The sequence below is a fragment of the Ascaphus truei genome, chromosome 15, assembly GCF_040206685.1.
Source record: "Ascaphus truei isolate aAscTru1 chromosome 15, aAscTru1.hap1, whole genome shotgun sequence".
Classification (NCBI taxonomy): domain Eukaryota; kingdom Metazoa; phylum Chordata; class Amphibia; order Anura; family Ascaphidae; genus Ascaphus; species Ascaphus truei.
This window is the reverse complement of record NC_134497.1, coordinates 45,858,947-45,884,468: the sequence shown is the minus strand read 5'-3', so window position 1 is coordinate 45,884,468 and position 25,522 is coordinate 45,858,947. Positions and strand designations below refer to the sequence as shown.

The 25,522-nt window shown below is 44.8% G+C and overlaps 2 protein-coding genes across 2 annotated transcripts in view; one reads left to right on the top strand and one right to left on the bottom strand.

Moving 5' to 3' along the window:
• Positions 1 to 4,066, bottom strand: part of LOC142466897 (uncharacterized) — a 9,718-nt gene extending 5,652 nt beyond the window's left edge. The window contains exons 1-2 of the mRNA XM_075572491.1: positions 3,848 to 4,066; positions 1,328 to 1,519 (exon numbers count right to left, since the gene is read on the bottom strand). Coding sequence (XP_075428606.1) covers positions 1,328 to 1,400 — 73 coding nt within the window. The 5' untranslated portion in view covers positions 1,401 to 1,519; positions 3,848 to 4,066. The remainder of the gene's footprint in view (positions 1 to 1,327; positions 1,520 to 3,847) is intronic.
• Positions 1 to 25,522, top strand: part of LOC142466893 (uncharacterized) — a 659,285-nt gene that overhangs the window by 135,296 nt on the left and 498,467 nt on the right.

Below are 25,522 nucleotides of genomic sequence, written 5' to 3'. Positions count from 1 at the left end.
TAAAGCACTTATGTGGGTAGTGCAATTAAAATCTGGCTAAAGCCAGTACCATACTTACCTTTACTATAGAGGTATACTGGATGCACACATTCCCTGGTGTGAATATAATAAAACTTACACACACACACACACACACATACATACATACCTCTGTCAGCCTTACAATTTAAAATGCCCTATGTAGTGTAGGTACCTGCATTAACGGGGGAGGAGGTAGGGGACATGGGTGATGGCGGTAGTTGCCTCGTGGAGGGTGGTTAGGCTTCCCGTGGTGGGGGGTGGTGATGAGGGGTTAACCCCTTAATTACCTTAGCGACTAGAATGGCAATGCTTTACTGGCCACTAAAGGGGTCAACAGGGTTGGCTAATGTTTTTAAAATAAAGAATTAACCCATTTGGTGCCTGTGGTATACCTTGGTAACCACCGGCATGAAATGGGTTAATGTTATTTTGATCATAGGTTTCTGTAACACGAGACATTACAGAAGCCTATGATAGAAATATTAACCCAATGAGGTATGTAATACATTAACGGTCGCGTTAATTCCCATATCGCAAGATTGGCACAAATATCGCACACAGTATATTATTACTACAATCTTGATATATAACACCTTAAAATTGTGGTAATAGTTTATTATTTCCCCGGGAGCGATATTAATGCGACTTTAACAGAATTTGATGTATCTGAGCCGTAGTGTTTTGGTTTATGCCTGCGGGACAAACCAAGAACTAACCTTGATTTACTAGCCACTAAGGTGCCAAAGGGAGGTAGGTAGTGTAATGTGTATATTATCCCCTTTGTGGTCAGCCAGTCATCGAAACCGATGGACTACTAAGGGGTTAATATATACTGAATAACTATTTTATCATCTATTCCATGTTGGTTTAGCTTATCTTGCCTATGTATATAATGGGCGCTATACATAGGAAAGACAGGGCTAACACACCCTGGAGTAGGTGATAAAATATTTGCGGTATTTCTGCCATTCACCCCGCTCCGATAAATATCAGAACTTGATGTATGGCAGTTTTTACTTGAAAATGCGGTATTATGCCCATTTCATATCAGATCCGATGCTTTTAAAAGGTCCGATAAAAAGTGCTTAATTTTTTGGCGCTGCAAAGCTGATTCATTGCACGATAATAAAAAGGCACTTTTATATGGGCGGTAATACAGCAGCTTGATGTATCCGGCCCTTTGACTCAAGTCAGGTTTAGTGATATTAAGTTCTAGTTGACCCGTAATGGTGTATGCAGATCTATCAATATTTGCAATTTAACAATAGAGATGTAAAAACCACACAACACACATATTCCTGATTACCTGGTGCTGGCGCGTTGCTTTTCCACAGCGTATCCCCACCTGATAGCAAGCTCTTTCCCATATTCATCTCCATACCAGACCAGGAGCTCTGTGTGTGGGGGGAGGTCTGTGCAGGTTCTGTAGTAGATTTTCCTGTGGTTCTGCAACGCCACAAGCTTCTGTTCTTCCTCGTTTCTCACACAATTAACAAACCTAAAATTGGGACAGTTAGTGAGGTCTCAAAGTAATGTCTATTTTATAAAGGAAGAGCTGAAAAAAGATACAAGTTGTTAATAATGTGACTTGTCTTTTCTTTCTTCTCTACAGTTTTTGAGGTGAACATATATATCGCGTAGGGTTGTCACAAACGCCATACCAACTGATGCGGAAGTCACCATCTTGGAATAGATACACGAGGAGTGGTCAGACTCTTTATACATACATACATACATACATACTTACATACATACATACATACAGTGCTCTGATCTCTCTGCTGCAGTCGGAGACACAGACACACACACACTGAAAAACAGCTTGCCGCTCGGCTGAAAACTCCAAAGCCTGAGCACGCCTGCGGACGCTTGCGTGAGCCCCCCTCTCAAGGCATCCTCATTGGGGATGTCCGTCTATGGACGCAGCCTTAACCATACTTGAAACTAAACTGTCAGCCAGTCGCTATTCATTTGTCGTCAGCCCTATTCTCGGTATCTTCCGAGGGGAGCCCTTCTCCAAACCGCCCTAATCTCCCTCACACAGAGCCCCCCCCCTGCTCCCTCACACAGAGCCCCCCCCCTGCTCCCTCTCACAGAGCCCCCCCCCTGCTCCCTCTCACAGAGCCCCCCCCTGCTCCCTCTCAGAGCCCCCCCCCCCCCGCTCCCTCACACAGAGCCCCCCCCTGCTCCCTCACACAGAGCCCCCCTGCTCCCTCACACAGAGCCCCCCCTGCTCCCTCACACAGAGCCCCCCCTGCTCCCTCACACAGAGCCCCCCCTGCTCCCTCAAACAGAGCCCCCCCCTGCTCCCTCAAACAGAGCCCCCCCCCTGCTCCCTCACACAGAGCCCCCCCCCTGCTCCCTCTCACAGAGCCCCCCCCCTGCTCCCTCTCACAGAGCCCCCCCCCTGCTCCCCTCTCAGAGCCCCCCCCCCGCTCCCTCACACAGAGCCCCCCCTGCTCCCTCACACAGAGCCCCCCCCTGCTCCCTCACACAGAGCCCCCCCTGCTCCCTCACACAGAGCCCCCCCTGCTCCCTCACACAGAGCCCCCCCCCTGCTCCCTCATACAGAGCCCCCCCCTGCTCCCTCACACAGAGCCCCCGCTCCCGCTCCCTGCTCCCTCACACAGAGCCCCCGCTCCCTGCTCCCTCACAGAGCCCCTGCTCCCTCACAGCCCCCCCCTCACACAGAGCCCCCCCCCACACACAGAGCCCCCCCCCACACACAGAGCCCCCCCCTGCTCCCTCACACAGAGCCCCCCCCCTGCTCCCTCACACAGAGCCACCCCCCTGCTCCCTCACAGAGCCCCCGCTCCCTCACAGAGCCCCCGCTCCCTGCTCCCTCACAGCCCCCCCCCACACACAGAGCCCCCCCCTCACACACAGAGCCCCCCCCCTCACACACAGAGCCCCCCCCCTCACACACAGAGCCCCCCCCCTCACACACAGAGCCCCCCCCCTCACACACAGAGCCCCCCCCCTCACACACAGAGCCCCCCCCCCTCACACACAGAGCCCCCCCCCCCTCACACACAGAGCCCCCCCCCTCACACACAGAGCCCCCCCCTCACACACAGAGCCCCCCCCCTCACACACAGAGCCCCCCCCCCCTCACACACAGAGCCCCCCCCCCCCTCACACACAGAGCCCCCCCCCCCCTCACACACAGAGCCCCCCCCCCCCTCACACACAGAGCCCCCCCCCCCTCACACACAGAGCCCCCCCCCCCTCACACACAGAGCCCCCCCCCTCTCACACACAGAGCCCCCCCCCTCTCACACAGAGCCCCCCCCCTCTCACACACAGAGCTCCCCCCCCCTCACACACAGAGCTCCCCCCACACAGAGCCCCCCCCTGGTCCCTCACACAGAGCCCCCCCTCTCCCCCTCACACAGAGCCCCCCCTCTCCCCCTCACACAGAGCCCCCCCTCTCCCCCTCACACAGAGCCCCCCCTCTCCCCCTCACACAGAGCCCCCCCTCTCCCCCTCACACAGAGCCCCCCTCTGCTATAACTATATAGATAACATGGCACGCTTCCTTTCAGGGATGTAACCCCTACTACTATATCCCCCCTCCCTCTCCCACCAGGAATGGAATAACATTGGTTAGCGCAGGAGAGGCTCAGGGGGCGTGTTTGAGCCCCCGCCTCAGTCCCTGCTGGAGGGGGCGGGGCATCTATACAGGCGCGCGCTCCGGTAACGGAGGTTCCCTGAGTTACAATGTGTGGGGTTCTTCCCCTGCAGCAGCGGGGCTCGCTCATTGGTTAGCGCAGGAGAGGCTCAGGGGGCGGGGCAGCTATACAGGCGGCGGCGCGCGGACACTCACCGCAGAGGGGGGATCCTGCCTGACTCTCCCGGCCCCTCCCAGCTGCTGCATGTGGGGGAGACGCTGCTGCTGCTGCTGCTGCTGCTGCTGCTGCTGCTGCTGCTGCTGCTGCTGCTGCTGCTGCTGCTGCTGCTGCTGCTGCTGCTGCTGCTGCTGCTGCTGCTGCTGCTGCTGCTGCTGCTGCTCTCTGCCCGGCTGAGAAGGATTGCTTCCTGCTGCTCATGCGCCTCCGGTCTAGAGCGACCACGTGACTATCAGCAGCCAATCACAGCAATGATAATAATAATAACCAGCAGCAGAGGGGTTAATGTTAAAGGGGAAAAGACACAATGAGTGTCCCTGCCGGGGGCGTGGCCGACATGGCGGTGCACAGCTAGGGGTGGCAATACTGAACACAATGGTAAAAGTTGCGACCCCCCCCCCACCCAATAAATATAAAAAATACCCCCACCTCCAAAATACATATAAAATATACACCCTCCCAATACATATAAAATATACCCCCTCCCCAATACATATAAATATACCCCCTCCCAATACATATAAAATATACCCCTCCCAATACATATAAAATATACCCCTCCAATACATATAAAATATACCCCCTCCCAATACATATAAAATATACCCCCCTCCCCAATACATATCAAATATACCCCCCTCCCCAATACATATCAAATATACCCCCTCCCCAATACATATAAAATATACCCCCTCCCCAATACATATCAAATATACCCCCTCCCAATACATATAAAATATACCCCCTCCCCAATACATATCAAATATACCCCCTCCCAATACATATCAAATATACCCCCTCCCCAATACATATAAAATATACCCCCTCCCAATACATATCAAATATACCCCCTCCCAATACATATCAAATATACCCCCTCCCAATACATATCAAATATACCCCCTCCAATACATATCAAATATACCCCCTCCCAATACATATAAAATATACCCCCTCCCAATACATATAAAATATACCCCCCTCCACAATACATATAAAATATACCCCCTCCCAATACATATCAAATATACCCCCTCCCCATACATATCAAATATACCCCCTCCCAATACATATCAAATATACCCCTCCCAAATACATATAAAATATACCCCCTCCCCAATACATATAAAATATACCCCCTCCCAATACATATAAAATATACCCCCTCCCAATACATATAAAATATACCCCCTCCCAATACATATAAAATATACCCCCTCCCAATACATATAAAATATACCCCCTCCCAATACATATCAAATATACCCCCTCCCAATACATATCAAATATACCCCTCCCAAATACATATAAAATATACCCGCTCCCAATACATATCAAATATACCCCTCCCAAATACATATAAAATATACCCCCTCCCAAATACATATAAAATATACCCCCTCCCAATACATATAAATTATACCCCCTCCCAATACATATAAAATATACCCCCTCCCAATACATATCAAATATACCCCCCTCCCAAATACATATAAAATATACCCCCTCCCAAATACATATAAAATATACCCCCTCCCAATACATATAAAATATACCCCCTCCCAATACATATCAAATATACCCCCTCCCAATACATATCAAATATAGCCCCACCTCCCCAATACATATCAAATATACCCCTCCCAAATACATATAAAATATACCCCCTCCCAATACATAAAAAATATACCCCCTCCCAATACATATCAAATATACCCCTCCCAAATACATATAAAATATACCCCCTCCCAATACATATCAAATATACCCCCCTCCCCAATACATATCAAATATACCCCCCTCCCCAATACATATAAAATATACCCCCTCCCCAATACATATCAAATATACCCCCTCCCAATACATATAAAATATACCCCCTCCCCAATACATATAAAATATACCCCCTCCCAATACATATAAAATATACCCCCTCCCAATACATATAAAATATACCCCCTCCCCAATACATATCAAATATACCCCCTCCCAATACATATCAAATATACCCCCTCCCCAATACATATAAAATATACCCCCTCCCAATACATATCAAATATACCCCCTCCCAATACATATCAAATATACCCCCTCCCAATACATATCAAATATACCCCCTCCCAATACATATCAAATATACCCCCTCCCAATACATATAAAATATACCCCCTCCCAATACATATAAAATATACCCCCCTCCACAATACATATAAAATATACCCCCTCCCAATACATATCAAATATACCCCCTCCCCATACATATCAAATATACCCCCTCCCAATACATATCAAATATACCCCTCCCAAATACATATAAAATATACCCCCTCCCCAATACATATAAAATATACCCCCTCCCAATACATATAAAATATACCCCCTCCCAATACATATAAAATATACCCCCTCCCAATACATATAAAATATACCCCCTCCCAATACATATAAAATATACCCCCTCCCAATACATATCAAATATACCCCCTCCCAATACATATCAAATATACCCCTCCCAAATACATATAAAATATACCCGCTCCCAATACATATCAAATATACCCCTCCCAAATACATATAAAATATACCCCCTCCCAAATACATATAAAATATACCCCCTCCCAATACATATAAATTATACCCCCTCCCAATACATATAAAATATACCCCCTCCCAATACATATCAAATATACCCCCTCCCAATACATATAAAATATACCCCCTCCCAATACATATAAAATATACCCCCCTCCCAAATACATATAAAATATACCCCCTCCCAAATACATATAAAATATACCCCCTCCCAATACATATCAAATATACCCCCTCCCAATACATATCAAATATACCCCCTCCCAATACATATCAAATATAGCCCCACCTCCCCAATACATATCAAATATACCCCCTCCCAATACATAAAAAATATACCCCCTCCCAATACATATCAAATATACCCCTCCCAAATACATATAAAATATACCCCCTCCCAATACATATCAAATATACCCCTCCCAAATACATATAAAATATACCCCCTCCCAATACATATAAAATATACCCCCTCCCAATACATATAAAATATACCCCCCTCCCCAATACATATCAAATATACCCCCTCCCAATACATATAAAATATAGCCCCACCTCCCAAATACATATAAAATATACCCCCTCCCAATACATATAAAATATACCCCCTCCCAATACATATAAAATATACCCCCCTCCCCAATACATATCAAATATACCCCCTCCCAATACATATAAAATATAGCCCCACCTCCCAAATACATATAAAATATACCCCCTCCCAATACATATAAAATATACCCCCCTCCCCAATACATATTAAATATACCCCCTCCCAATACATATAAAATATAGCCCCACCTCCCAAATACATATAAAATATACCCCCCTCCCCAATACATATCAAATATACCCCCTCCCAATACATATAAAATATACCCCCCTCCCCAATACATATTAAATATACCCCCTCCCAATACATATAAAATATAGCCCCACCTCCCAAATACATATAAAATATACCCCCCTCCCCAATACATATCAAATATACCCCCTCCCAATACATATAAAATATACCCCCTCCCAATACATATAAAATATACCCCCCTCCCCAATACATATCAAATATACCCCCTCCCAATACATATAAAATATAGCCCCTCCCAATACATATAAAATATACCCCCCTCCCCAATACATATCAAATATACCCCCTCCCAATACATATAAAATATACCCCCTCCCAATACATATAAAATATACCCCCCTCCCCAATACATATAAAATATACCCCCTCCCAATACATATATAATATACCCCCCTCCCCAATACATATAAAATATACCCCACTTCCCCCAATACATATAAAATATACCCCACTTCCCCCAATACATATAAAATATACCCCCTCCCCAATACATATAAAATATACCCCCTCCCAATACATATCAAATATACCCCCTCCCAATACATATCAAATATACCCCCTCCCAATACATATCAAATATACCCCCTCCCAATACATATCAAATATACCCCCTCCCAATACATATAAAATATACCCCCTCCCAATACATATAAAATATACCCCCCTCCACAATACATATAAAATATACCCCCTCCCAATACATATCAAATATACCCCCTCCCCATACATATCAAATATACCCCCTCCCAATACATATCAAATATACCCCTCCCAAATACATATAAAATATACCCCCTCCCCAATACATATAAAATATACCCCCTCCCAATACATATAAAATATACCCCCTCCCAATACATATAAAATATACCCCCTCCCAATACATATAAAATATACCCCCTCCCAATACATATAAAATATACCCCCTCCCAATACATATCAAATATACCCCCTCCCAATACATATCAAATATACCCCTCCCAAATACATATAAAATATACCCGCTCCCAATACATATCAAATATACCCCTCCCAAATACATATAAAATATACCCCCTCCCAAATACATATAAAATATACCCCCTCCCAATACATATAAATTATACCCCCTCCCAATACATATAAAATATACCCCCTCCCAATACATATCAAATATACCCCCTCCCAATACATATAAAATATACCCCCTCCCAATACATATAAAATATACCCCCCTCCCAAATACATATAAAATATACCCCCTCCCAAATACATATAAAATATACCCCCTCCCAATACATATCAAATATACCCCCTCCCAATACATATCAAATATACCCCCTCCCAATACATATCAAATATAGCCCCACCTCCCCAATACATATCAAATATACCCCCTCCCAATACATAAAAAATATACCCCCTCCCAATACATATCAAATATACCCCTCCCAAATACATATAAAATATACCCCCTCCCAATACATATCAAATATACCCCTCCCAAATACATATAAAATATACCCCCTCCCAATACATATAAAATATACCCCCTCCCAATACATATAAAATATACCCCCCTCCCCAATACATATCAAATATACCCCCTCCCAATACATATAAAATATAGCCCCACCTCCCAAATACATATAAAATATACCCCCTCCCAATACATATAAAATATACCCCCTCCCAATACATATAAAATATACCCCCCTCCCCAATACATATCAAATATACCCCCTCCCAATACATATAAAATATAGCCCCACCTCCCAAATACATATAAAATATACCCCCTCCCAATACATATAAAATATACCCCCCTCCCCAATACATATTAAATATACCCCCTCCCAATACATATAAAATATAGCCCCACCTCCCAAATACATATAAAATATACCCCCCTCCCCAATACATATCAAATATACCCCCTCCCAATACATATAAAATATACCCCCCTCCCCAATACATATTAAATATACCCCCTCCCAATACATATAAAATATAGCCCCACCTCCCAAATACATATAAAATATACCCCCCTCCCCAATACATATCAAATATACCCCCTCCCAATACATATAAAATATACCCCCTCCCAATACATATAAAATATACCCCCCTCCCCAATACATATCAAATATACCCCCTCCCAATACATATAAAATATAGCCCCTCCCAATACATATAAAATATACCCCCCTCCCCAATACATATCAAATATACCCCCTCCCAATACATATAAAATATACCCCCTCCCAATACATATAAAATATACCCCCCTCCCCAATACATATAAAATATACCCCCTCCCAATACATATATAATATACCCCCCTCCCCAATACATATAAAATATACCCCACTTCCCCCAATACATATAAAATATACCCCCCTCCCCAATACATATAAAATATACCCCACCTCCCAAATACATATAAAATATACCCCCTCCCCAATACATATAAAATATACCCCACTTCCCCCAATACATATAAAATATGCCCCACTTCCCCCAATACATATAAAATATACCCCACTTCCCCCAATACATATAAAATATACCCCACTTCCCCCAATACATATAAATATACCCCACCTCCCAAATACATATAAAATATACCCCCCTCCCCAATACATATAAAATATACCCCACTTCCCCCAATACATATAAAATATACCCCCCTCCCCAATACATATAAAATATACCCCACCTCCCAAATACATATAAAATATACCCCCCTCCCCAATACATATGTAGCCAGGTCCCCTCTACGTGCCTGCTGCCCCGTGACCCCTCCCTCGTTTCCTCCGCTGCCGCGGGTCACTCGATGGACCCGCCGGCACTTCTGGAGGGTGGGGGCCAGTGCAGGGAGCGCTTTGGCGTTCCGGTGGTCTACGGCGGCTCCCGAGCAGGGCGCCGCCATCTTGCTGTAGATCGCGCATGCGCTGTGAGTCCCGACGGCCCGGCATGCGCGAGGATAGCGTGAGGAGAGCCCGCGAAACCCTAGCCTACCAGGGAAGGCTCTTGGAAGGGACTACAAGTCCCATGAGCCTCAGCAGCGCCCCACGTGACGCCAGGGAGCCAATAGGGCTGAAGGATTGCCCTGGAGCGATAACTAGATACATTTCGCGCGCTGAGAAAACGGCAGTTGGAGCTGGTAGCAAGAATTGGAAGGAAGGGTGTAGGGAGCAAGTGGCTCCTACACCAGGTAAGGTTCCCCAGGTCCCAGACAGGCCCAAATCCCCACCAGGTTAGTGGGTAATTGATAAGGGACGGCCCCTAGGTTAGGGACTCTGCCCTTAGGTGCGTGTGAGGTGCATTCTTGTCAGGTTACAGCTGTCAGTGCTGTGAGGGCTGACAAGAGGGCATTGTGTGAGGTTGCAGTGTGTGGCTGCAGGTGTGGGGGATATTAGGTAGGAGTTAGTCAGAAGGGATCCGGGTGATACGGTAGAGGTAGTGTGGGTGCAGGGGGTCAGTGACCCACCTCCATAGGACAGGCACCCCGTAGGCCCCTATAAGTTTCCCCTGAAGACACTTAAGGTTGCTGTGCTGTAGGGACGGCCTATAGTAGCAGCGAGCATCACCTTAGTTCACCGAGTCAGTTAGGGACACAGCGGACGCGGCGGTTCCATCCAGAGGTTTGGGCTCAGACCTCCGCTGCCGCTGCAGAGGCTTTCCACATGTGATCGTCCTGGATGGTGGTTCCGGTGTTCTTCTCTCATCGGATTCTTTGTGAAGCCAGTTGCAGGCCCGAGAACTGGAGTATAATCCTTATCAACAAGTGCACCAACGATCATATTAGCTTCACTAGTGACTGCGCAGTCACACATATCCTCTCTCTGTAAGAGTGCGGGACATTGTGTGGGGATTATTGGACACGGGGTGGGATCACCCGGTGTAGGGGGGAGCGTCCTGTGAGACGCCGTAGTCAGTGTCTCCTCTAGAGAGGGACACCTGTTCTGGTGATGTTATATGTTTCCTATGCACAAGTAAAGGTAGTGGTTATTATACATACGGTGTGCTGAGTATTTGTATGTGTCTTGCGAGGAACAATTCCCGCTCTGCCGGGAACCATCGTAGGTGGAGGCGCTGCACCGAGTACAGGGTTACTCATAATATACTTGCCCCAGGTTCCCCATGGTGGAAGCTCAGCCCTCCTGTGAGCCTAACAGGTAAAGCACCACACCTGGTAACTGTAGGTTCTCCGCACTCACACTATATCTGCTATTGGGTGGGGGGGAATACCCGTTACACATATAAAATATACCCCCCTCCCCAATACATATGAAATATACCCCCCTCCCCAATACATATATAATATACCCCCACCTCCCCAATACATATAAAATATACCCCACTGTTAGGGACAGTAGGTAAGGCCAGAAGCTACATTTGTGTTAAACAATCAATTTTGACTGTAATGGCCTGCTAAGATTATGTAGTCCGCCTTTTGCTGAAATATAATTTCTCATGTATTCAGCTTCTGCCAAAATACATTTCCTCCAAAAAATCAGGGGAGCGTGTCTCATAGCCATAAAAAATAAAGAAAACATCACATAGTGTAATAATGTTTTAAATCAGTGATTTAGTGTGCAGAAGCTCAAAAGTGACTACTCACATGATGGTAGTCAAAATCAAGCAGCCATCCAACTCAAGGGGTGGATGCGCCCTGTGAAAATGCAGCAGCCACCAGCCACCAACCTCCAAGGAAGAAAAGAAGAGACCATATAGTGTAGACGGTAATGTATTCTGACAAGAAATATACAAGTGAAGGCTTACACTCTGTACGGTCAAGGTAGGCGATAATGGACAGCGGGTAACGGGTACACAGTGAGTCGCGGTCCCCTGAGTTCCTCGTTGTCCTCCGCTTCACCGGAAACACTGTATCCACCACCCCAATACATATAAAATATACCCCCACCCCCCCAATACATATAAAATATACCTGAAAGGGTTAAAATTCTAACTGCAACTATACTCTGTGTTTCACAATGTCTGTAGATTTCCATCTATGTACCCTCTCTTATCTGTTCTTGGAACAAAAGCCACAGGCCAACTACAATCAAGATATATGTTAGCCAACGCCTTGCTAAAAAACATGTACACATGTATTTTCTCTAACAATATTGTTCTTGTCATACTTCAATGTATGTTATCTCATGACACACCCCTCATGAACTGTATAAAACTGTTGCCCGTGCTACATTAAATTGAAGTAGAGAAACAGAGCACCTTGTCTGTGTCTGCATTTCTGCTTCCCGAACTTTCTTGCTGCTCAGTTGTGAGAGACTGAGAGTAACCAGTGCCATTGGAAATCTCCCCGGGTTGAGTGTTAATGTGTGGGCATACCTACCAAACGACGGGATCGTTAAGAGAACCTTTCATCTGGTGTTAGAAGCGGGAACTCCACAGGGTCGGTGAGTAGTCTCTAATTTATTGTTTCTCGCCTTCCCTCTGGGGATCTCACTCAGTAGGTGAATCAAGGGTTTAAGTCCCTGATTCAATAACGAGTTATGTCCCCAGTTATTATAGTATAAAAAGGACTGGTTGTTGTCCCTCACATCTCTTAGCAACAGAGAGTTAAGAATATAGAGTTTAAGTTTTGATATAGAAGTTAAGTTAAAGTTTCACTTTTTTTCCTTTCTCTTTTTTCTCTTCTCTTTTTTCCTCTTTTTCTTCAATTTCGTTCATTTATTAATTAATTATGGGTACTAATATAAGTAAGGACTCTGGAGGTAAGCCAGAGATTAATAAATATAAAGCTAACAAAACGGATAAGAAAAAGAAAACTGTACAACAGGTCACCCCTTGTAAACGCAAACCTGGTCAAAGTCCTAAAGAATTTGTAATACAAACTGTAGGTGACTATTACTGTGACCCTTTTGTTGACAATCTGGCCGGATGGTCAGAAACACTAAGGTTAAGTAACCCGTTTCCTAGAGACGGATCGTTTAGTGATTTTCATATTCTCATGATTAAGGGTATGGGTCTCGGAGGAGACCCTAATTGGCCATGGTTGGCCGGTAACCCCGGCTGGAATATGAAATATATGAGGAAATCAAGCAACGCTTGGGTTAAAGTCGCATCCTATGGCTGTGAAATGTCCCGAGACTATTTTATCCTTTGCACCACCTCAATCCCCACCTTACGTCTCTTCTTTGTAACCAAGTTTGCCTCCTCCCCTGATCCCGCTGCCCTCATCCACATTTTCAGACGAGGATGTTATAATGGCATTCCCACAACGCACAATTTCTGCCCCTAATGGTATTTCCTCCCCCGTTATATTAGGGAATACTGACACACCAGATATATTCTTACCTAACATTGCAGAAAGTACTAGAGCCAAAACTGCCGCTCGACAATTAGCTGCCCCACAGACAGCCTTGGGGATAGATGCTGGCCCTCTTTCTCCAGGGATGCCTGTTAATATGGTATTACCTGCTTCCCTTCATAGTTTATTACAGGCTATTGCTGAATATGTGGCTCCAGGTCTTTCCCCAATGGTGACGTCCACTGCGTTTCCTTTTATGATAGTTGGTGAACAAGTTGTTATAAAAATCCCTGACACCATGACCCTTAGTTCATGGGCAAAAGATTGCCCCAACTCTAGTAAACATCCTCAGGCAGCTGTTCGGTATCTTAAAAGATGTACTAAAGGAATGAAACTGATGGGAGCAGACTATATCTTTTTGTTAAACATAGTGTGACAAACGCCCCTCTTTTGTAGTGCTGACGTCTGTCTGGGTTCTTCCCGACACAGTCTTCTAGGGTTAATTATACAACAAACAGGATCATGCAAAGTATTATGCTGCTTAACTCAGGCTTCTGCCTGCTTTATTTTCATCCAAGTAAGGTACTGCAGCTTTAACATGTGTAGGTTAGAGGTACTCAGATACTTTCATTCAGCAGTTCACACATTTCAGTGTTACAATATTTCCCACACTGTTATTTCAAGAAATAAAACCAAAATCATATAAGCAAATCCTATCCCTTTCAGGGATCTAACTACACATCAGAATCAGTCTCTCTAACAGCTGCTGGCCAACTAAACTGGTTCCCCAGCTTAAAACAATGCTCTCTCATTTAGGGACACAAGATACAGCACAGTCTTTTAGCAACAGCAGTAATCATTTGTTTTGTCTTATCTGTTCGTGGTGTCCAGGCAAATCCTCTGGTACTGTCATACGTGGAGAGGCCGTCAACCTCGATACTGGATGCAGGAGAGTAGCGACACCCCCAGCCCCCAGGCTCCAAGGAGAGAGAGAGAAATGCAAAACCTCTCTGCTCTAAATACCTGTGCATGTGATTAGAAGAGCAGGTGAGGGAGAACTAGAGCCATGGTAATCTGTGGTCTGGATTTTCCATCCAGCTGCCTGAGTTAATGGGAAGCTGTGGAACGGATCATTTGTAACTATTCCTGCACTTTCTGCTCTAAAATGGGGCAGAAAGCTGCCTAACATCTTTGGACTATGTCACATATCCCCCTCCCCAGCTCACACCTACTGGGGTGAGCGGCCATGGACCTCACTGGGGTGAGCGTCCTACCTGAAATACTTGAGCTAACTCCTCAGTACAACATTAAGTATTCACATGACACGAATATGAACTTTTTCCATGGCAATTATGGACAATAGGTTTCGTTATAAGAGACTATACTTGGCAAACATATTTTTTTTTTTTTTTTTTTCTATTAGGGAACTATTTTGAAAAATAAATGTCTAGCACACATTCTTACAACCCAGGATCTGCTAAATATATTCACAAAACCAGACAATTTCTATTACCTCCCTGGGTTTTTCTACTCTAGAATATGAACCTCATTATAAATTTACCAACCGCAAAAACCAAATTTTTTTTTTTTTTCCATATTGTAAGCTCTCAATATTTTTTTTCCTTATACTACAGCCTTGTAATCTTAAGGGCCATCAACCCTGTATATTAATTTGTAGTTTAGCTACATTTTCAACACAGAGAACCAATATAACATTGTAATATTGACAAAATGCTTATTTGCATAGTTAAGTGTCCGTGACATAGTCCACACGTGTAATAAAAAAATAAATCGGTCAGTTCCCCCAAACATATTTTTTTTTTTTTTTTTTTGACTTCCAGTCTATTGCATCCTTTGACTTTATTTCATAGCCCGCTGCAACCTGCAAATGACTGGACTGTTTCTTTAGCTTCCGATGAGACCCTTGGACCGGATTCTCCTTGGCTCCACAGTGTGGTCCAGATTGGTGAGATATGGAACTATTCAGGCGCCGTGTTAACCTTCGTTGTTTTTTCTTTTCAATCTTTGATTTCCCTTTTGTGGCCATTACCAGGCCTTTGGGTTTTGGAGACCTAGTTGCCTCTGTACAAACGTAGTCCATATTAACCACGTCATCAGGATCTGTCAACAAGTTTGTGTTTTCAGGAACTGCCACCCACTTGGCTAAAACATCTTCTGTGGTGTCCTGGGTGTGTCCACTAGTTTGATAATCTTCTGGACAACGTAAATGAAATTGAGGATCTGGATTTTTGAATCCCAGATCAGGGAGAATATTCTCAGGAGGGTGCCTATCTGTTTCTGGAATAACAGCAGCACAATCAAAGTCAATTCTTTCTCCTTCCTCTTTGTCATCAGTGAGGGCATTGAGTTTACGTTCCCTGGTCTCCTTTTGTGACCGTGTCTCTTTTAGCCTTGGAATCTCTTTCTCCAACTTCATCTTTATAGCAAATCGTAATATTGCAACAGCATTGAAGATACACGTATAGGAACGTACAGCTTGCTTGGTTAGGAGGTAGGATTGATAGCCCGACTGAACCACTTTAGCCGCTTCTCCCATGTCCGTCATCTGTTTCAGAGCGAGGTTTAACTCTGTTTCATTTTCTTTATTCTTGACCTGCAGCTGCAGGTGCTCCTTCTGGGTCTTGTCCAGCTCCAGCTGCAGCCGGGCCCCCTCATTTGCCGTGTGGTCCAGCTGCTTGTAGATATCGGCCATCTCGCTTTCATAGCGCAATGTCAGGCAGACCACCTGACGGACGGAGATCTCCTCTCTCTTGGCGCACTGTATCTCGCGCTCAGCCATCTGCTTCTGCAGCTCTTCAACCTGATCGTGCCAGACCTCCCTCAGGGTCTTCACCTCTATCTGGTGCTTGCTCTGGGTTTGCATCAGCGCCTCCATTTTTTGGAGCTCTGCAGTTTGTGTTGCCTGGATCACCGCTGATTCTGTATTCTGCAGTGCTTCCTGCATTTCTAACTTTTCCTGGATCAATTGCTTCTCCACTTTTTCTGCTTGGTGAAGCTTCTCATCACCTTCACTGATCTGGTCAGTCAAGTCTGAATTTTTCTGTGTCAGACTTACATTCTCTCTTTTTACAGTCTCTAAATCACTTAGGGCAATCTCATGGGTTTGCTTCAACATTCCCAGCTCTGTGTTCAGACCGTGGCCCTCCAGGCGCAAGTGTTGCACCTCTGTGCTGAGCGCATGAACCTCTTGTAGAGCCTTCCCGTATTTCTGTTTTAGGATAGCAATCAATTTGTCAGACTTAATCTGTTTTTCATCCATGGTGACAATTACGGTGTTGGCCTTTTCCAGACTAGTCGTCACCTCTTCCAGCTCACTCCGTAAGAGAGACTCTGTTTTCTTCAAAGCCTCGTGCTCTTGTAAAGCTGGAAGTATACACCTCTGTAACTCGGCGTTCGCTTCTCGCACCTTATTGTTAGATTCTTGCTCCTTCTTCCAACATTCTCGCTCCTTCACCAAATCCTGCCACAGGACTTCATAATTATGGCGGGCAGCTTGGAGTGCAGAAACCAAAGCCTCTTTATCCTGGTTCAAGGATTCAGCTTCCCTCTGCTCCTCCTTTTCCTTTGCCACTGTTCCCGTGACAATTCTGCCGATCACTCCGGTCTGCAGCACATCTCGGCGCCTTTCTGACGCATGTCCTGACAGCGCAGGTTCAAGTGGCTCGGTCACTTCCCCTGTGACTTGAGGGACAGTTTTCTTTTTCTTCTTCTTTCTTTTTGCTTTATTAGCTCCAGAGATATCAGTGGTACTGGGCACACGCTCACTGGTATCAGCTTCCACATCTTGCTTGCACACATAGGGCGTTGCTTGCTTTTGCAGCTGTTTGTCTTTGAAAATTTTGGGGCACACATCTTCCATGTGACCTACTTTATGACAGGCCCAGCATACTAAATTCATCTGTGGGTACGGCTCTCCTCCAGGGGCCACATACGAGTCGTCATCATCATCATCATCATCATCGTATGGCCTGAAGGGACACTGTTTTTCATGATTATGTACATTACAAAATAAACATTTCACGTCGGCCATTTTAGAAACCCGGCAGGAACAATTTGCTAGCTGCAATTTCACTCCCTTCAGCAACTTGCATACAGCACTTGCTAGCTGCAAATTCACTCACTTCAGCAAAATGCATTAGCTTTACAAACAGCACTTGCTAGATGCAATTTTTTTTTTTTTTTCTTCAGCAAAACATTTTGGTTTTCTGTTTGGGTTCAGGGTGCTATTGCATCCACACTTCGCACATTCTCTGTGTATGCTAGAAGCACAACTGATATACACATTGGGACAGACTTCACTCATAGCATCTGTACTTTAGTTCAGCTCGGCGGCCATTTTAAACCCCCGCATTTATTTGCAAACCCACAGACTTTTTAGTGTCGACCCGCATTCTCCACCATATGTGACAAACGCCCCTCTTTTGTAGTGCTGACGTCTGTCTGGGTTCTTCCCGACACAGTCTTCTAGGGTTAATTATACAACAAACAGGATCATGCAAAGTATTATGCTGCTTAACTCAGGCTTCTGCCTGCTTTATTTTCATCCAAGTAAGGTACTGCAGCTTTAACATGTGTAGGTTAGAGGTACTCAGATACTTTCATTCAGCAGTTCACACATTTCAGTGTTACAATATTTCCCACACTGTTATTTCAAGAAATAAAACCAAAATCATATAAGCAAATCCTATCCCTTTCAGGGATCTAACTACACATCAGAATCAGTCTCTCTAACAGCTGCTGGCCAACTAAACTGGTTCCCCAGCTTAAAACAATGCTCTCTCATTTAGGGACACAAGATACAGCACTGTCTTTTAGCAACAGCAGTAATCATTTGTTTTGTCTTATCTGTTCGTGGTGTCCAGGCAAATCCTCTGGTACTGTCATACGTGGAGAGGCCGTCAACCTCGATACTGGATGCAGGAGAGTAGCGACACCCCCAGCCCCCAGGCTCCAAGGAGAGAGAGAGAAATGCAAAACCTCTCTGCTCTAAATACCTGTGCATGTGATTAGAAGAGCAGGTGAGGGAGAACTAGAGCCATGGTAATCTGTGGTCTGGATTTTCCATCCAGCTGCCTGAGTTAATGGGAAGCTGTGGAACGGATCATTTGTAACTATTCCTGCACTTTCTGCTCTAAAATGGGGCAGAAAGCTGCCTAACATCTTTGGACTATGTCACAATAGTTACTAAACATGCAGGAATCAAGTGGTCAGAACGTTGTAGTACTTTAAAACCTGAACATGACAATCCTGTAAAAGAAAATGTTTGGGCGCAACCAGCATCGTCAGTCATAGCATGATCATGCAACAGTAATTCTAACCCTCCTGCAGTAAGCATGGGTCTACCCATTAGAATTTCATGGGGGGTGTAGGAGGACACGCACAGAGGTATGCAAGGGAGACTTGTTATGGTGAAATTAAATAAGGCTTTTATTGCGCCTGTTTCCTTAAATTCAGAAAAACATCCAAACAAGGGGTCAAACAAAGCTTCTATTCACTTGGGAGTATTTCTAGTGAAACCTATGCAGTCCACAACTCCCTTTAGATAAGCATGTCTTCCAGCCCCAAACATATATCTTGATATGAGCAGATATACCAAAAGTCTTATAAAGGAAAGTCTTATCTGTTTCTTGTGGTTGGAGGGAAAGTCTTCTCTGTTCCTGGGTTGCTGCCTTTTTCCTCAGGTTTTGTCAGCATTCAGGTTTAGAGGTGCTTTCCCTTGTGTCTTGGAAGAAGCTCTGCTATTTCTTCTGGCAGGCTCAAGACATCTGTCCCCATGGTCAGTCTCACAACTTGTGAGACTCAGGAACAATCTCCCTCCCTATCTCAAAAGATAGGCTTTTCTAAGAAACTAATAAGGCAGGTGGTGTCGGATAATTAACTACCAGCAGTTATCCACACTGCTGGATCATAGGCACATTTCCTGAACAGGGATAACTCCCCTGTTACAGGGGGTTAACTTGGTTTTACCTTGAGGAGTACTCCTTATAGACATAAGCGCCAAGGGAAGCACATCAGGCCACTGTAAGTTGGTATCTGCACAAATTTTACTGATTTTATTTTTCAGAACCCCATTGGTTCTCTCAACTTTCCCTGCACTCTGAGAATGATAAGGGCAGTGCAGATGGTAAATAATGCCTAAAACCTTGGCCAGTTCCTGGACTATAGCGACTGTAAAATGTGTTCCGTGGTCTGAAAAAATGTGCTGTGGAATTCCATATGTAAGTATGAACTCATGTAGCAGCTTCTTAGTCACTGAACGCGTGTCCGCGTGCTGACAAGGGTATGCTTGAACCAACCTGAAAACATACAAACAACAACAAGAACATATTGGTGTTATGGGGGACCAATGCTTTTAACACCTTAATATCTGGATCATTTGATTGAACAAAGCGTGAGATAAAATAAATTGTAATTTATTTACACAAGAAACACACACAGCTTGATTGACAAAATAACATGAATAAACACTTACTGGAATGGGGTCAAACGAAATAAGATGTTCCCAAAACGAAATGTTGCAAAACAAAGTCTCTTGGAGGAATTTCCCAGTAGCGGGAGTTGCTCGCAAAAAGAGCCTGAAACAGTCATTGGTCAGCAGTGCAACTTGCCACTGCTGTCTACTTCACTAGAACTGCTTCGGTCGTGATGAAACTTTTAAAATCTGGAAGCTTAACTGAATCACTGCATGATGAATTCTTAGATGGATCTTAGACGGAACTGAATCTTAGGTGAATCTGTTACATAAACAAAAAAAGAACAAGGCGCACAACGCACATAGTGAAGTACAGTATAAAAAGTATGCTTTACTAAGGAAGAATAAGTTCTGCGTACATCAAAATGTGTATAATCAGACAATGGATAAGTGGGGTTACCACACAGAAGGACGGCTGAAGTCGTCGCTCATCACCCGGTGTAAAGGGAAGAACAGCAGACCAGCGATCATCAGACACGGCAGAGGAGCCCTCTGGATCAGTAGATCACACTCACTCCGTCTCTAGGTGGTAGAATGATCAGTCCACGGTGTGAATCAGTACACACAGGTCCCAAAGTTGTATACAGCAGTTCCCGTCAGTGACTCCGCTGTATCACGCCGGTAACGCCGCTGTGCCACGTGTGGACGCCCGCTGATGACGTCACTGGCTTCGCTACCAGTGCAGAGCTCAAGGCTGTAGCAACAATGGCGCGCGGCACCGCTTGGCTAACAGGGAGACACAGAGTGTTTAAACCGGGAATCAGCTGCCACAGGGGACAACGAGGATTTAGACAAAGATATAAAACGCAATAAATGGATAAGAAATGAGCTGAAACACAGTCCAACGCGTTTCGTAACACTAAGTTACTTCATCAGGGAATTTATATTCAGCTGCCACAGGGGACAACAAGGGTTTAGACAAAGATATAAAACGCAATAAATGGATAAAAAATGAGCTGAAACACAGTCCAACGCGTTTCGTAACACTAAGTTACTTCATCAGGGAATACACCGGGTGATGAGTGACGACTTCAGCCGTCCTTCTGTGTGGTAACCCCACTTATCCATTGTCTGATTACTGTCCCGGCCGAGCTGAGTCTTAAAAAAGACTGGCTCCGGCCGGGCATGTCACGGCTATTTCGCCGAAAGTTGCGTGCGCGCTCCCCGCACGTTCACCGGGCGTTCCCGCACCGCAATAGGAAAGCGCTATGGCGCTTTCTATTGAAAGCGCCCGAGGCGCTGGAAAACGGCCGCGAGCCTTCCCGGCTCGCGGCAGGGCACTGCAGCGCGGTGCCCACGGTTTTTTAAAACCGCGGTGCCAGCCGCTTTAGACTCAGCGGCGCCGCTACTGTATATACATTTTGATGTACGCAGAACTTATTCTTCCTTAGTAAAGCATACTTTTTATACTGTACTTTACTATGTGCGTTGTGCGCCTTGTTCTTTTTTTGTTTCTCTAGTTCTGGGGGTGTCGAGCCACCTCCTAAGAAAGGCTGCAGACGCACTATCAGTGTCCTATAAGGTCAATTTATTTGTTTATTGCACATTATATTCACTATTGTGAAATCACTTATACACCACATATTAGCTGCACACTTTTTTTCTTTTGTTGAATCTGTTACATGATGGAACTCTCTCCTCACTGGCTGCACCGACTTTTAAAACCTCACAAATCCTATCTTTACAGTCTGCAGCGAATCACTGCATGGGAACCAATCATCCCACCTATTGGCAAGGGTTGCCCATACTTCATGAAGACTGACAGAGGCTTCAATTCATGCCACGGGCATGTGCGAACATTGCACTTCAGCTGCTTAGCATACTTAGCCAAGCCTACTTCCCTGGAGACATAATGTCTCCCTGTCCCCTGACACCTAGACATCTGTCAGGACAAACTGTTCACCTCTCCTCCTCCCCACGTAACACCTTACAATGCTAGGCTCTTTGTTAAATCCAGGTCTCCCCAGACATGCCGGAGTCATCTCCACGGGATTCCTTAAAAGTCCTGGACTTAAGTTATGACTCACTGTACTTGTGAATCCCAAATGTGTCTGCTGCCCCCCCCCCCCCACCCCCCCCTGGGAGAATGTTAATTTCCTTACTCTATAACTTTAATGCAATAGAAAGGGAGGAACTCCCATTCATGACTTTGGCTAAAAGTTAATAATAAGGAAAACATAACTGCTTTAATGTTTCCACTCTAGCATTGTCCCTAGCAAAATTCAGAGCACTAGCATGTTCCTAGCCAAAGTTAGCTCACCGCTTATGCAAGGCTGCTAGAATTTAAAACCTTTTTGTCCTCTTTGCAGTCAGCAGGGAAACATTGTTACACATTCCTGCGGTTGATATATAACTGTTGCAATAGGTATACATTGTAATGCAGGGTATTGATGTGGTCACCCATCGGGACAAATACAGACAATTTTAATACATTTACATGTTTGCAGCCATTATTGGGCTGCAGAGCTGACACCTTACAATTCCCAATCTGGCTCAGGGCGTGTAATGTAACCCAGTTCCCTGCCCGGTCTTACTGCTCTGGTTTGTGCTGAAGCAGGGTGATTTGATGGTGAGCTTCTAACTGCGTTCCAGGGAGGATTTTATCCGGTGGTCTGTGTCCCTCATGTCCTCAGGAATCTGGGGAGATTCCTGAGTGCATGTTTCGGGGTAACCCGCAACATTGGCCTCCTTCTACCCAAATACACCCTGACAATATTTTAACGTAAAATCATCCCTGACTCTCAAGCCTGGCAAATCCTCGCTGGTTAGCACTCCTGGAACAGTAAAACCACATACATCTTTATTATACAAGCAGTTATATACCACAATTGGGTTGAAGAGTTGACACTCCCAATTCCCCAATATAGCTCAGGGGCACCCAGCCGGGCATAATACCTTTCTTTATAGCCTTGGTACCCCTTCACCATCACAATTGGTAATGCAGGCTGCGAGGCATCTCAATTTAAATGAATTTGCAAATTGAGAAAAGGGCCTTTGGGACACGGGATTATACCTGACCCAACTTTTGCATGTTTTCCAATGTTGTGCAGTTGGCAGATATGACATGTGGAACAGTATTCTTCCACCTTAGGGCCAATATTAGATGCAAAACAGTAATTTCTGATGGATATCAGCATACTCCCCTTATGCAAATGGGATAACCCGTGCACAATTTGCAAAATATATGGTTCCAAAGAGGGAGGTAAGACTGGTTTGTTATTTGGGCCATACCAGAAATCTATCCAACACCAAACACCATCCAGCACAAGAAGGGAAGTGAGCATGGTAATGCTGATGGCCTTTCCCGCCAGGACAGCCCTCAGGAATTACTAACTTCAAGAGCTGGCAGCTCAGCCCAGCCACCGGACGGGGTGGTCAGGGCAGTCCTTGCATCTTGAGTGGGGGAGGTGTGACGGGGAGGAAGGGGTTAATACCTGATTTGCTATGCATTACTGTGTTTGCCCTGTCCCAGCCATTTTTATTTCCCATTTGCAGGCCATTCCCTGCCTGCGAGGGTAAAAGACAAGATGCATTGCTTGCCATACCCCCTAACCAACACATGATGGCAGTCTAGAAACCGGCATTTCAATGAGAAATACTAATTCTAGAACGAAAGAACCCAGAAACCTGATTTTTGAGATGCAAATACAGTATAAAAATGATATTTATGTGCATGTAGTGGTTCAGTTATAACACAAACGTAACATGTTGTTTAATAAAGTGGGTAAAAACTCCAGATCTTAAATGTAAGACAGGAGCTATTTCTTGTAAGTCCAAGCAGGAATTCCGTGGACATCCAGCTGTGATATGGGTGAATGAGCTTCTGTATTTTTATGACTGAGCTTCAAAGGAGTCTCAATGGGCTGTAGCTATTTTTATGACGGAGCCTCAGAAGGCTCTCACAGATTTAGAGTCTCCCTGTCTAAAAGAGTGTCAGTTATGAAAAGACCCAGAGACCCATAATGTATACAATACTGGCATACTGATGCACAGCAGATGTCAGGCTAGTGACACTTCTGAGTCAGAGACCAGACACAGTTGCCCCAAGTTATGGGTGTAGCCCAGGTATGCTAAGTGAAAAAAAAGACGGTGTAAACAGCGCTAAACAAGAAATAAAACTTAATAAAACCCTAATGAGATTGCCCCTTGAAAACTGGGCTGGGCTGCCTGGTATTGCTGATTGTACAATCAGATAACGGATACAAAGAAAAAAAGAAACTGACGCCTTACAAGTCCAATGTGATGACTAAGGAAGTCCAATATGAGGATAGTGTCCCAATGGTAAATCATATGATAACACGTGGTGAAACTCCCTCCGTGGACACATGAATATGTGGAAAAAACACAAAAAATATTATGGTGCAGTGTGTCAATGGAAATTAAACACTCACATGTGGGCCCATTGAACAATCACAAACACTCAGGACAAAACACGGCAGACAGACAGGACTGACTAAACAAACAATAGCAAGGCTAAAAATGAATAAAAGCTAATTTAATATAAAATATCATAAATGAAGAGTACAGGATGACTGAGAAACCTTGTCAGTAAAACCTCCTGCGGGGCTTTCTATAATCTCGCTGTTTGCGACACAAACAGAGGCTTTCAAGGAGAGACTTGAGTGACGCGGCCGGGGTAAGTTGGGAACGGAAGGAACGGAAGGAGCACACATCCACTGGACCCGCCCCTTAGTGACGGTGCATCCGCCCGGGACACGCAGGGAACTGCAGGAGGTTTTACCAGCGGCGTGGTGCAGAGAACCAGCAGGAGAAATCGTGCCGTTGCAGTTTTGTTTCACATGCCCACTTGCGATTGGAATCTCGTGAGTAGGGTTTTGATTTTACTGTATCCGGACCTGGCGATTTCTCAGTCATCCTGTACTCTTCATTTATGATATTTTATATTAAATTAGCTTTTATTCATTTTTAGCCTTGCTATTGTTTGTTTAGTCAGTCCTGTCTGTCTGCCGTGTTTTGTCCTGAGTGTTTGTGATTGTTCAATGGGCCCACATGTGAGTGTTTAATTTCCATTGACATACTGCACCATAATATTTTTTGTGTTTTTTCCACATATTCATGTGTCCACGGAGGGAGTTTCACCACGTGTTATCATATGATTTACCATTGGGACACTATCCTCATATTGGACTTCCTTAGTCATCACATTGGACTTGTAAGGCGCCTGTTTCTTTTTTTCTTTGTACCAGGTATGCTAAGTTGCATGGGCGTCAACCTGACCCATGCGCCCTGCCCACCGGACAGCCCTTTTGACCGGTCTTATGAACTGTGGGTAACTTGGGTATTCGTGGTTTTTTTTGTTCCCACGAAGGGATTGGATCCACATGTTAAAGATAGCTTTGGGCAGTCTATAACTGTGGCTCCCCAGGTATTTCCCAGTGTGATTCCTGAATTTTAATCCATGATGTAAAGATGCAAGACTT